The sequence below is a fragment of the Babylonia areolata genome, chromosome 3 (assembly GCF_041734735.1).
Source record: "Babylonia areolata isolate BAREFJ2019XMU chromosome 3, ASM4173473v1, whole genome shotgun sequence".
NCBI lineage: Eukaryota > Metazoa > Mollusca > Gastropoda > Neogastropoda > Buccinidae > Babylonia > Babylonia areolata.
The window spans coordinates 50,599,076-50,612,154 of NC_134878.1; the positions used below are offsets into that span (position 1 = coordinate 50,599,076).

General features: G+C 41.2%; 1 protein-coding gene across 1 annotated transcript in view; it reads left to right on the forward strand.

Moving 5' to 3' along the window:
- Positions 1-11,714, forward strand: part of LOC143280366 (small ribosomal subunit protein eS7-like) — a 30,928-nt gene extending 19,214 nt beyond the window's left edge. The window contains exons 3-6 of the mRNA XM_076585002.1: positions 9,535-9,606; positions 9,978-10,118; positions 10,743-10,807; positions 11,633-11,714. Coding sequence (XP_076441117.1) covers positions 9,535-9,606; positions 9,978-10,118; positions 10,743-10,807; positions 11,633-11,714 — 360 coding nt within the window. The remainder of the gene's footprint in view (positions 1-9,534; positions 9,607-9,977; positions 10,119-10,742; positions 10,808-11,632) is intronic.
- Positions 11,715-13,079: the final 1,365 nt, after the last annotated feature.

Sequence of the window (13,079 nt, forward strand, 5' to 3'; positions counted from 1 at the left end):
CACTGAGATTCAAACCCAAGACCCTCGGACTGAAAGTCCAATGCTTTAACCATAAGTTTTCATTTATTTATTCATTTATTTTTTATTACTGTCATACTTGGCAGTGCTGTTTGAGGTAGATGAGATTTGGTTGTTAGGTGGGGTGAGGGTTCATGCAGTTGTCATGGCAGTGTCTTAGCTTGTAGCGTGTTTCAAAGTCACCTTTGTCAGTTGGATAGGTTAGGAAGATGAAAGAAAGTTTCCTGTTTGTCTTTTAAAGCCTGAACCGGACTATAAATGGCGGGCGATTTGAATCAAGCCAGTTTCTCACCAGAGTCTGACACTGTGACGTCGGTGAAGGTTTATTCAAAATAAAAGCCTAATAAAGCTACGGTTTGGCTTCATTTATGGCAGAGAGCGAGATTTGCCTAGCAGCTTCCAATCTAGACCTGAATTGACTTTGGAAAGTACAAAATGTGTCGGCTACACGTAATACAAAATTTGAATGCAGAGAAAAGGGGCGGAGCTAGAGCCGTTTGTGTTTGCGCTAGACGTGTCTGTCAGATAAAAATAGCACCAGCACGTGGTACTGTCCGGTGAGAATTGGAAAGCATGCAGACAGCCCCTCGACGTTGGCAACCGTAAACGACCACATTGTAAAACATGCAAACGGAGAGAAATATGATGATCTACTAACCTTTCTTGGACTGGAATGATCACATAAACAGCTGGCGAGTGACCTCCACAAAAACTGTGATTGACGCTCGTAACCCCCGGCGCCAGTCTGAAGTGAGAGTGCTGGAGAGGAAGCAGTTTCGGTTTTTGGGAGCAGGTGTGGCAGGAGTACACGGATATCTTTCTCCGCTAACAGTGAGTCGGTCTTTGTTTTGCTTTCACCTCCCGCATGTTTACATTTCTACCGGACACGTGCTCGCGCTTTTTATAGATAAACTCCACCCCTTTCCCTTTTATGGATAGGCTCTAGTGCGCATGCGCAACCGAAACCTTGCTCTCGGGAGTTAAGACTTTAAGTGTGAGCATTGGGTTCATACAGCATTGTGAACACCTGGCAGTGATGAGATTTTGTCACGATGGTCTTCCTATATGTACTGAGGAATGTTATCCAGAACTGAGCCAGTGACTGCTTGTTTGCGTAATATATGCATGCATGGCAGTTTACTTTACCCATAATTTACCATTGTTTTTACATTTTTATACATACTTCATTACCTGTCAGTGCTGTTGAAGGTAGATCTGGGGATGGAGTGGAGTGAGGGTTAATGCAGTTCAGTTGGCATGAAAGCATCAGAACTCATCTGTTGTGTGCACACTTAGCTTTTCTTAAACTAAGGTGCAGTTAACTTTTCTTAATTATTTTTTTTATATAGTTTGACAGGTTAAGAAGACGATAGAAAGTTTCCCATGTGTTAAGAATTAGGTTCATATAGCAGTGTGAACTGCTGGCAGTGATGAGACTTTGTCACGATGGTCTTCCTATTTGTGACTTGGACTTGGAGCTGAAAAAAGGCAATCACATACACGCACACATTGAAAAAAAAAATGTACATGCAGAGGAAGTGAATGTTAACAAGAACAAAACTTTAATCTCCAGGCCTCCGGCCCCTAGAAAGAGGTCAAAAGTACACAATATGGTGATCACTCAACCACAACAAAATGTAAAATACGTACTAACTTAACCTGTAGAACAAAAGTGCTTCTCGTGCATTGTAAATTAATTCTTTCATCATTGTTGTCACAGAATTCCTGTCGTATCTTCAGGGCATTAAATATATAAATGCATAGTTTACGAATACTGTAAACAGAACCATTCTTCATCAAGTGAACATACGATTGACCTTCAGAGAATGTGAATGTTAGATTTACAGTATGACAGATTATGAGTTTCAGGTTTGGCTTGTTTGGCTTTCCAAGGAATTTCATGAAAGAAAAGATTTCTTGAGAGTGATTCCACCTGCCAGCTTAAAACATACTGAAGTACATGTCTGAAGGGGGTAGTGGGGGAGGAAGATTTAAAAAGCACTGCCACCACCAAAATCACATTTAGAGAATAAAGTACTGTTGCATGAATGATGTGCATTCTGCTGGTTATGGAGAGTCATAGGCAGATACATTAAGCATTAGGTTCACAAAACAGTGTTAGCAGCTGGCAGTGATGAGACTTATCACATTGGTCTGCCTATTTTTACTGAGGAATGTTATCCAGAACTGAGCCAGTGAAAGCTTTATCACACATGTGCCTGTACAGTAGTCAACATTATGATTACTAATACTCTTATGAAGGGGGTTCAGGCACTAGCAGGTCTGCACATATGTTGACCTGGGAGTTCGGAAAAATCTCCACCCTTTACCCACCAGTCGCCGTTACTGAGATTCAAACCCAAGACCCTCGGACTGAAAGTCCAACGGTTAAATAAGTTTTCATTTATTTATTCATTTATTTTTTATTACTGTCATACTTGACAGTGCTGATTGAGGTAGATGAGATTTGGTTGTTAGGTGGGGTGAGGGTTCATGCAGTTGTCATGGCAGTGTCTTAGCTTGTAGCGTGTTTCAAAGTCACCTTTGTCAGTTGGATAGGTTATCCCCCTGGGGTCTGCCCTGGGGGTCCTCAGGTTTTTTTCTCCTTTTTAGTTCCCAGGGTCACCTCACCTCATGCTCTTTCATGATGGTGAGCTCTTCTCCTTCTCCTTTTTTTAAATTTTGGTTTTATATTATCATCTGCCTTGATCGGTACTGTTCTGTCTTCTACTCCCCTTCAAGTCTTCTTTTCCACATTTCTTCCCTTTTCTCTGCGATCTCCTTAGGTCCGTCGTGTTTGCCGTGCGATGCGACCCGTGTCGGTGGGGAAAGAGATCCTGGTGATTGAGCAAGCCTAGCTTGCAACACGTCACTTTGGCTCCAACCTCTCCTAGACGGGAGGTACATGAGGCCCGCATGTACCAAGCGGCTTCCTCATGAGGGATTGGGTCAAGGTTTTCAGTTTTTTGACCTGGTTTGGAACTTTGGCAGTGTCGGGTTTTCTGTTCCCGGAAACTTTGCACTATCCTTTGCAATGGATTAGGTTGAACTCTGAGGGCCGTATATCTCTCCTGAAGCCTGGAAGGAACAAAGTTTTTCTTTAGTTCTGGCCCCTTGTTGGACTCCATGGTGGGTGGGTAGGGGAGAGATGAATTTTCAAAGAAAAATTATGGATTCAAAACATACCTCAACCCCCAAAAGAAGAAAGATGTCTGAGGACAGATTGTCCTCAGATTCAGAAGAGGAGACAAGAAAGATTTCTGGAAACTGGCCTGCATGGCTGGTGATTGAGGGCACAGACCCTGAAAAACCAGTGACTGATCTCAGCCCTTTTATTGTGGAGAAAGCATTTGCGGGGATTGCAGGAATCTCCAAAAACGTCCACACAAACAAAAAAACCAAAACATTTTTGGTCAAGTGTGAGAAAAAAAGACAAAGTGACAAGATGCTTCAGGCAGCCTCTTTTGTGGACAGACCAATCAAGGTGTCTCCTCATAGAACTCTCAATTCATCAAAGGGCGTCATCCGATGCCCTGAATTGAAAGGGATCTCTGAGATGGAGATAAAATCCGAAATGAAATCACAAGGAGTAACTGATGTCCATCGCGTTACAATCAAAAAAGGAGATATGAGAGTTCCTACAAATACTTTCTTCTTGACCTTCTGTTCTCCCGTCCTTCCAGAGTCGGTGAAAGTAGGGTTTCTGAGAGTAAAGGTTTCACTGTATGTTCCTTCTCCAATGAGATGCTTCAGATGTAAAAAATTTGGACATGTCAGCGGGAGATGTCCTGGAGAGGAGATTTGTGGATCATGCGCAAAGGCAAAACATAGTGGGCCGTGTCAAGATCCGGTCTGTTGTGCTAACTGCAGGGCTGCCCATCACTCTTCTTCAAGAGACTGTCCAGTATGGAAAAGAGAACATGAAATCACAAGATTGGCTACAGAAAAGAAAATACCTTTCTATGAAGCAAAAAAACTTGTAGCACCACTGTCGGTACTATCATACTCCGACGCGCTCCAGAAATCACAGAAGGTTAAATCATCTACTGTTTCATGCCAGACAGAAGTGACCTGGGTCAAGGGCGCAACGCCCACAACTCTGATAAAGAAAAGCTCAGGCAGTCAGACTGCTCAGCAGATGACCCCCACAACTGCCTCACAATCAGTCCAGACAAGTCAGACTGAAAGTAAACAGGAAAGGAGCAAAACTGATCATGACAAGACGGGCCCACCTACGGGTGGAAGATCCAACATTCCTTCTCGAACATCCGGGTCTGCGGTGAAGGGAAACCCTCCTCCTCCTAGTAGGAAGCCTTCAGCATCTCGATTGTCCTCGGGAAAGGAATCGAAAACGAAAGGCCACTCATCCAACTCTCAAAAAGCGAAAACATCTAGTCAGGAAAGGCTTGTCACGGCCAAAAATCCATTTGAACCTCTGAGTGAATCGGATGGTGATATGGAAACATCTTCTGTATAACATCTGATGGAAAGCTCTATTCTTCAATGGAACATCCGAGGAATTGGGGCGAATTTTCAAGAGTTACAGGTACTTTGTAAACAGCTAAAACCGTGTGTGCTAGCTTTGCAGGAAACTCTGCAGAGAGATGACCACACTTTCTCTGTTACAGGCTTCAGTGTTATTTCCAAATCTGCTCAACTGAAAAATGAAGGTGTAACAGGAGGAGTATCTTTATTAATACATAATTCTCTTCTTCATAGTTCGCTTAAACTAAATACTGCTTTACAGGCTGTAGCTGCACGTGTATCTCTGGAAAAAACTATTACCATTTGTTCCTTATATTTACCCCCTTCCATCCCTGTTCATAAACAAGATCTTTTTGACCTATTTTCTCAACTTCCAAAGCCTTTTTTGCTTTTGGGCGATTTAAATGGTCATTCCCCACTTTGGGGAAGTGAAGAAACATCTGCCCGGGGTCTACTTCTTGAAAATATTTTTACAGAACTAAATTTATGTTGCTTAAATACTAAAACTCCCAACTTATATTCAGTTATCCACCGGCAAACTGTCCTGTTTAGATCTGGCTGTTTGCGACCCCTCATTAGTCTTAGATTATGAGTGGGGAGTACTTGAAGACCTATATGGTAGTGATCATTTTCCAACTATATTAACTCCTTCTACCTTTATAAACACTTCCCAGCCTGAACACCTAAACTACAAAAAAGCTAACTGGGATCTTTATACCACAATCATACGATCAGAGATTCAAGAAGAGATCCTTCAAAGTGAAGATCCTATGCAAATATTCTCAGACTTAATTATTAAATCTGCCAAGAAATCCATACCATCTTCTTCAAACAAGTTTAGATTACCTAAAACGCCTTGGTTCAATGAGGAGTGTCGCCTTATAAATAAAAAAAGGAAAAAAGCACTACGCTTAGTATTTCGTCAACCAATAGCGGAAAATGTTCGAGCTCATCAACATCTAAGAGCTAAAGCACGTTTCACTTATAAAACAAATAAACAAAAATCCTGGAAAAATTTCTGCTCATCCATCACTTCTAAAACAAGTAAGAAAAAAGTGTGGAGAATAATTAAAAATATTAAGGGAAAAACACCTGCCCCTCCATCAACCATCTGAAACTGGCAGATTCACTCGTCACAGACAAAAAAGCAGTGGCCAATTTACTAGCATCCTCCATTGAGTCATTCTTCTACTAAGAACAACAAATCTCCCTTATTTTTGAAAAATAAGAATTTAAAAGAAAAAAATCCATGTAACTTTAATTCTGACAATATAGAAAACTACAATGTTCCTTTTTCCCTCTCAGAACTCAAATTGGCGCTATTAACCTGCAATGACTCATCTCCAGGTCCTGATGAAATTCATTATCAATTGTTGAAACATTTGCCTGATGAAAGCCTTGAAATACTGCTTAAAATTTACAATCTTATCTGGACTACTGATTACTTTCCACCTTCCTGGCGTAAAGCGCTTATCATTCCCATTCCTAAGGCTGGAAAAGACCTTTCTAATCCTTCAAACTACAGACCTATTGCTCTTACTAGTTGCATTTGTAAACAAATGGAAAAAATGGTGAACAGTAGACTCGTGTGGAAACTAGAAACAGATGGACTTTTAGCCAAAGAGCAGTGTGGATTCAGGAAGCATCACTCTACCCTTGACCATTTAGTCCGATTAGAAACTGCTATACGAAATGCTTTCTTAAATAAACAGCATGTGGTAGCTATCTTTTTTGATCTGGAGAAAGCATGCGACACCACCTGGAAAAAGGGAATACTTCATGATCTTCATGAAATGGGTTTTCGAGGCCACCTTCCTCAATTTATAGACAAATTCTTAGAAGACCGTACTTTTCAAGTTCGAGTAGGTTCTACTCTCTCAGATCTTCATGAACAGGAAATGGGCGTTCCACAAGGGAGCATTCTGTCACCTGCTCTTTTTAGTATCAAAATAAATAATATAGTTAACTCTGTAAACAATGACAATGACTCCTCTCTCTTTGTTGATGATTTTGCTTTATATGCAAGTGGGAGTTTCTACCCTGGCATTCAACGCCGGCTTCAGCTCTGTGTTGACAAGATCCAAAATTGGGCAGAAGAAAATGGTTTCACTTTCTCAATTGGCAAAACACAATCTATCCATTTTCACAATTACCGCCATTTTTTTTCCAGATCCTGAGATTCATCTAGGGAAATCAAAAATTCCAGCTGTTAAAGAGGTGAAATTCCTCGGGGTTATTTTTGATCAGAAATTGAACTTCCTTAGTCATCTAAAACATTTAAAAATTTCATGCCAAAAAGCTCTAAATATTATAAGAATTGTTGCACATACGGAGTGGGGTGCAGATAAGAAAACCCTTTTGCACCTCTATAGAGCACTTGTCCGTTCTAAACTTGATTATGGTTGTGTTGTCTATGGTTCAACAAGACCTTCCTACTTAAAGATGCTGGACCCTGTTCATCATCAGGGACTCCGACTTTGTTTGGGAGCTTTCCGTACTACACCGGTACATAGTTTATATGCAGAAGCTGGAGAGCCATCTCTTTCAAATCGTAGACTGAAACTTTCTATGAACTACTACCTTAAATTAGTTTCTGAAATAGAAAACCCAGCTCACAACAGTATTTATAAACCAAAGTTTAAATCCAGATTTGATAACAACCCAAAGTGTACACCTCCATTGGGAATCCGAATGCTTCAATACATTCAAGAAGCCCAAATTGATCCTACATTAATAGATACTGAATTTAAAATTCCTGAGGAACCTCCATGGACTTTTGAAACTCCTGAAATCTTATTTGATCTCACCATCTTCAAGAAAGACTGTACCAGTTCACTGGTCTATAAAAAGTTGTTTTCCGAACTCTGCCAGAAATATCCATTATATCAGAAAATTTTTATGGATGGCTCAAAATCTGGGGAGGGAGTGGCTGCTTCTGCTTTTTGTCCGACTTCTCCCTCCCAAAGACTCACGAAACATATTCTGTCAGACAGTTCTGTGTTTACTGCAGAGCTAACTGCTTTAAATCTAGCTTTAAATGCTATATTGCAATCATCTAATCGTAAATTTGTTGTTTTTTCTGACTCGCTTTCTTCTCTGGAGGCAATAGCTCATCGTAATATTGATCATCCCAAACTTCGAGAATTCTTCAGTTTGTTTACTCATCTTAAAAGAAATGGTTTTGTAATCATTCTGGCTTGGGTGCCCGGTCATGTGGGCATTCAAGGGAACGAAATAGCAGATAATCTGGCGAAGAGCGCTGTTAGAGAGAAACAATGTAAGTTTTATATTCCTTTTACTGATTTTAAACCCAAAGTTCATCGGTATACTGAAGATCTCTGGCAGAAAGAATGGAATGAACAAATAGATAACAAATTATTTAAAATACGACCAAATCTTCAAGAGACTCTGCCTATGGCTGTGGTGAATCGAAAAGAAATGACAGTGCTGTGCCGACTTCATACAGGTCATACATACATCACACATTCCTACCTCCTGAAAGGAGAAGAGGCTCCTTGGTGTATTCCGTATGATGAACCACTCACTGTGCAACATATTCTGATTGATTGTTGGGACTTTTATGACACACGACGGGTTTTTTTTTTACAGCAGATTCATTGAGAACTTTGTTCCGTGATGTCCCTCCGTGGACAATATTGCAATATTTAAAAGAAATAAATATTTTTAATAGTATTTAATATAGTATATGCTTAGTACAAAAGCTGTGAAATTTTTATCATGGAGTGATCACAGTGCAGTAGAAAGCTGAAAACATTGGGGTGGCCCATCTGCGGTGACCAGACTTTGAATGGTGGATAGCCCTGATATGGCCTTCATGGTCGGCTGGGCTCTAAGCAATATTTTTAATTTAATTTAGTTGGATAGGTTAGGAAGATGAAAGAAAGTTTCCTGTTTGTCTTTTAAGTGTGAGCATTAGGTTCATACAGCATTGTGAACACCTGGCAGTGATGAGATTTTGTCATGGTCTTCCTATATGTACTGAGGAATGTTATCCAGAACTGAGCCAGTGACTGCTAGTTTGCGTAATATATGCATGCATGGTAGTTTACTTTACCCATAATTTACCATTGCTTTTACATTTTTATACATACTTCATTACCTGTCAGTGCTGTTGAAGGTAGATCTGGGATGGAGTGGAGTGAGGGTTAATGCAGTTCAGTTGGCATGAAAGTATCAAAACTCATCTGTTGTGTGCACACTTAGCTTTTCTTAAACTAATGTGCAGTTAACTTTTGTTGTTTTTTTTAATATAGTTTGACAGGTTAAGACGGTAGAAAGTTTCCCATGTGTTGTTGAGAATTAGGTTCATATAGCAGTATGAACAGCTGGCAGTGATGAGACTTTGTCACGATGGTCTTCCTATTTATACTGAGGAATGTTCTCCAGAACTGAGCCAGTGATGTGTGGTTAAATGTGTGGATGAAGAGTACACATTAAAATATTTAATCATTTATGTGTACTGTTCATGCAAAGATTACCTATAAGTAGCCTTTGAGATTGGTTGGTTTGTTTCTTAAGTCAGTGGTTTCAGGACTGCTTATTAAGCGCATGCACATAACATGCAAGCGTGTAAATTATGCATTCTTGTTCAGTGTGTGCGAACATCGACACATTTGCACCAGAAAAGTTTCTATGTTTGGAAAGACTCAGTGTGTTTAAATTTTAACTCTAGTCTATAGTCTGTTCTGTCTGTGGCTGCTTGGGGTTGCTTTACTTCATACCTGTAGTCTCATACATGACTGCACACATATGGGTTCTGTAATACATTTAGTATTGAAATTTGGCACCTTGTTACTTTTGATTATGACAGCTTATCACTGAGATTCCTGTGAACTGGCAGTGATGAGAATCAAATCATGATGGTCTTCCTACATCCATTCATCTTGGATTGAGGACAGCTACTCAAAACTGAGCCAGTTTAGTTTACTTAAGAGTTAGACGTCCTTAGAGAGCTCTGGAGATTTTCTAGAATAAATCAGATTTGAAATCAGTGACTTATTTTCTCCACAGACCCTCCTGGATCTGCAGATGAACAGTGACCTCAAGACATCACTTCATGAACTGTACATCACTGGAGCCAAGGTGATGTCACAACAGCTGGCACTGGGCTTTATCCTTTTTTTTTTTTAATCTTTCATGTTAATGAAACAGTTTGAGAGTCGTGCGGTGTTCTGGAAAAGTGTTCTGTATTAAAAGCAAATACAACTGTTCCTCTGGTTTCCTTGGCCCCCTTTGAGTTTGTTTACCATAGACATTCACTTGAAAAAAGTTGGGAAAAGATGTGAGAGCACTCCTTCATTGAGCAGTGACAGGGTTACAGAAGAAAAAGAGACCTGTTTATGATATCAAATTCAGGGGTATTTTGAGTAACTTTTTGTTTCATTTGCGAGGCTGTTTGTGTGTTCAGCTGTATGCATTGTTGTTCATCCTTGTGTTTTCATTTTATGGTGCAGGAAATTGATGTTCAGGGCAAGAAAGCAATCATCATCATGGTGCCAGTTCCACAGCTGAGGGCTTACCAGAAAATTCAGACACGTCTAGTCCGGGAGTTGGAGAAGAAATTCTCTGGCAAGCATGTGGTCTTTATTGCTCAGGTAGGCTGGTTGATCTGTGAACACAGTACCATAGGCTGCATGTTATTATCAGCTGGTTAACTTAAGTAGTGTACCCACATGTCAGTGGATAGTTCATTTGTTCATCAGTACCAAGAACTGCAAATATTCCATGTTACTATTGTCCTGTGTAAATCGGTTAAAACCGTGGGTGTTTTATTTCTTGATGCGAGAACCATGCTTTTAAAAAAACAAAACAAATCCAAATAATAATTATTCAGCAAAACCCCTGTCAGATAATGTTCACTCCTACAAGGGCACACGACTTCAAGCCAGTGAATGCTGATTGATGCAAGTTAAAAAGGAATAGATAGATCCAGAAATAAGCAGTAGGAAACATTCAGCAGCCACTGAGTGGTATAATATGACAGAAAGTAGACCCCCTGAAAAGATTTGGGGAAAAAAGAATACTTGTGATAGAAAAGAGTGGAAAGATTTCTTAAAAAAACAACACATATTTATATATATATATATATGTTATATATATGTATGGAAATGAGATTTCTGGACTGTTTATACAATGATTAAATTAAAAGTTCAATGCAGGCATGATATCCAAATAAAATTGTTGGGTGAGTTGTGTTTAACAATGTCATTCTTTTTCAGAGTCGCATACTTCCCAAACCCACAAGAAAAAGCAGACAGAAGAACAAGCAGAAACGCCCCAGAAGGTGTGTTAATTATTGTGTGGGTGCTTTCTTTGACAGAAGAACTGTTGTATTGTTCTTACAGCTGTATTCTCTTGGTCTTTTTATCAACAGTTGAAAAGTAAGATGCATATACACGTGTACACTCCCGCTCTGTCAACTGATGCCAGTAGCCATGTTCAAACCTCACACAAAAATGGTTTTTGGAAGGTTATGGTAGCTGACTGTAAGTTGAAGAAAGCATAGATTGTCTCTGCAAGTTTCTAATTGCTGCAGATTTCTCAGTGTGAAATTGAGGTTGTTTTTGTAAAAGCACATCATTTATCTCTTCTCTAAGTTTGTGAGACCGAAGTGAACCTTTTTCTTGATTATTCCAGTTTTATTTTGTTTCCGAAGAGATGGGGTGTACTTTTTACAGGGCAGTGTCTGTTGCGTTCAAAATGACAGTATTTGAACATCAGTTTTTTTCACAGTGGAGTCACGAACATCAAACTGGCTGTGATGAGAATCAAATCACGATGGTCTTCCTATATCCATACATCCTGGATTGAGGATAACTATTCAGAACTGAGCCAGTTTCATTTAATCATGGCTGGAGAGTTTCCACAATATATGTCTAACAAAAACTGCCATGAACAAGGAAAAGAGTGCATCGAGATGTGTTTGTGGGAAACGAGGTAGTGTTTTTGTTTCAGCATAAGAAACATACCCTTTTTTTTTTTAATGTACAGATAAGTGGAAGTAGGGAAGGTTTATACAGTTTTATCATTTGCAATGTTAGTGAGTCTCCATGCTTGTGTGCATGCCTGTATTACTGCTGATTTTCTCTTGTCAATTTGTTATTGACAGATGGGAGGCCCAGAAAACTAGTTTGCCATTTAACAGGATGTGTGAGCATCAGTCACCCAGTAGTATGGACTTCTGGCATTGACCAGACTGTTGCAGCAAGGTGCACTTTGCATGTGGCAGTCGATGTCAGATTAAATATAAGTGTTTGAACATCTAGGATTTTTCAGTTTCCTTGGTTTCAGTAGAAAATTGTTTTGATTCGCTGTTTTCAGTGGCAGTTTGCACAAGTGATATTTAAGAATTTATTACATTCCACTTCCAGTATGTGAAACCTCCCGAAACCTGGAGGGGGTCAGGCTGGTGTTCTCCTGACCCACTCCCGGGAGGGTCACTACCTTGTCGTGGTCGGGAGGCTTAGTGGCCAGTGATCGAGCGAGCTATGTCGGCGGGGGCATCAGTGCTTCTTGGGGTTTGGTGCTCTGGTCCCAGGTCTTAATTGACAGCCTACATAGCCATCGTAGCTGTTAGGGCTGAATAAGTGGTGGTTTTGTACTGATGCCCCTGATAGGGCTTCCCATGCCGAACAGGTCGTGAGTGAGGCCCAAACTAAACGTGACCCACTGTCCCTTTCGCTATTCTTTGTTCTTCTTTTTACCGCCTCTTTTCTGTCCTCAGCTCCCCATCAAGCCTTCTTTTCCACATTCTTTTTTTCTCTGCGGCCTTCTTTAGGCCCGCCGTGTTTGCCGTGCGGCGCGACCTGTGATGGAGGGGAATGAGATCCTGGGGATTGAGAGAGCACGCTGCTCTCAACACATCCCTTTGGCTCGGACCTCTCCTAAGACAGGCGGCACACATTGGCCCGTGTGTGTCAATCGGCTACCCCTTCGTGGGGCTGGGTCAAGACTGGCAGTTTAGTGGCTGACGAAGGTAACCCCCGTAGTGCTCGGCTCTCTGTCCCCGGGAGCTGGGCATGATCGGGGGGGAGCACGTTGGAGCTGGGCTGCTGGTTGTATATCCCTCCCGAAACCTGGAAGGGGTCAAGCTGGTGTTCCCTTGACCCTGGCCCCTAAGTTGGACCCCATGGTGGGTGGGTAAGGGAGGGATGAATTCACATTTTTCTTTCAACATGAATCCTAAACAAATACACCCCCCCAAACTCGGAAAAAGACGACGACAGGGAACGGACGACTCAGACTCTGAGTCGGAGGTCGTCGAGACCTCTGGTTTTTGGCCATCATGGCTAGTGATGGAGGGCGCTGATGACGACAAGCCCTTGTCGGCTCTCAGCCCCTTCGCTGTCCAGAAGGGCTTTCAGTGTCTGGCAGGATCGCTCAGATCCATCAAGAGGCTGAGGAGCGGAGCGTTTTTAGTACAGACAGAATCCAAAAGACAGACACAGCTCCTTCTGAAGGCGACCACTTTCGTGGATAGGGCGGTGAAGATTTCCCCTCACAAAGGTCTCAACTGCTCTAAGGGAGTCATCAGATGCCCGGAGTTGAAAGGTGTG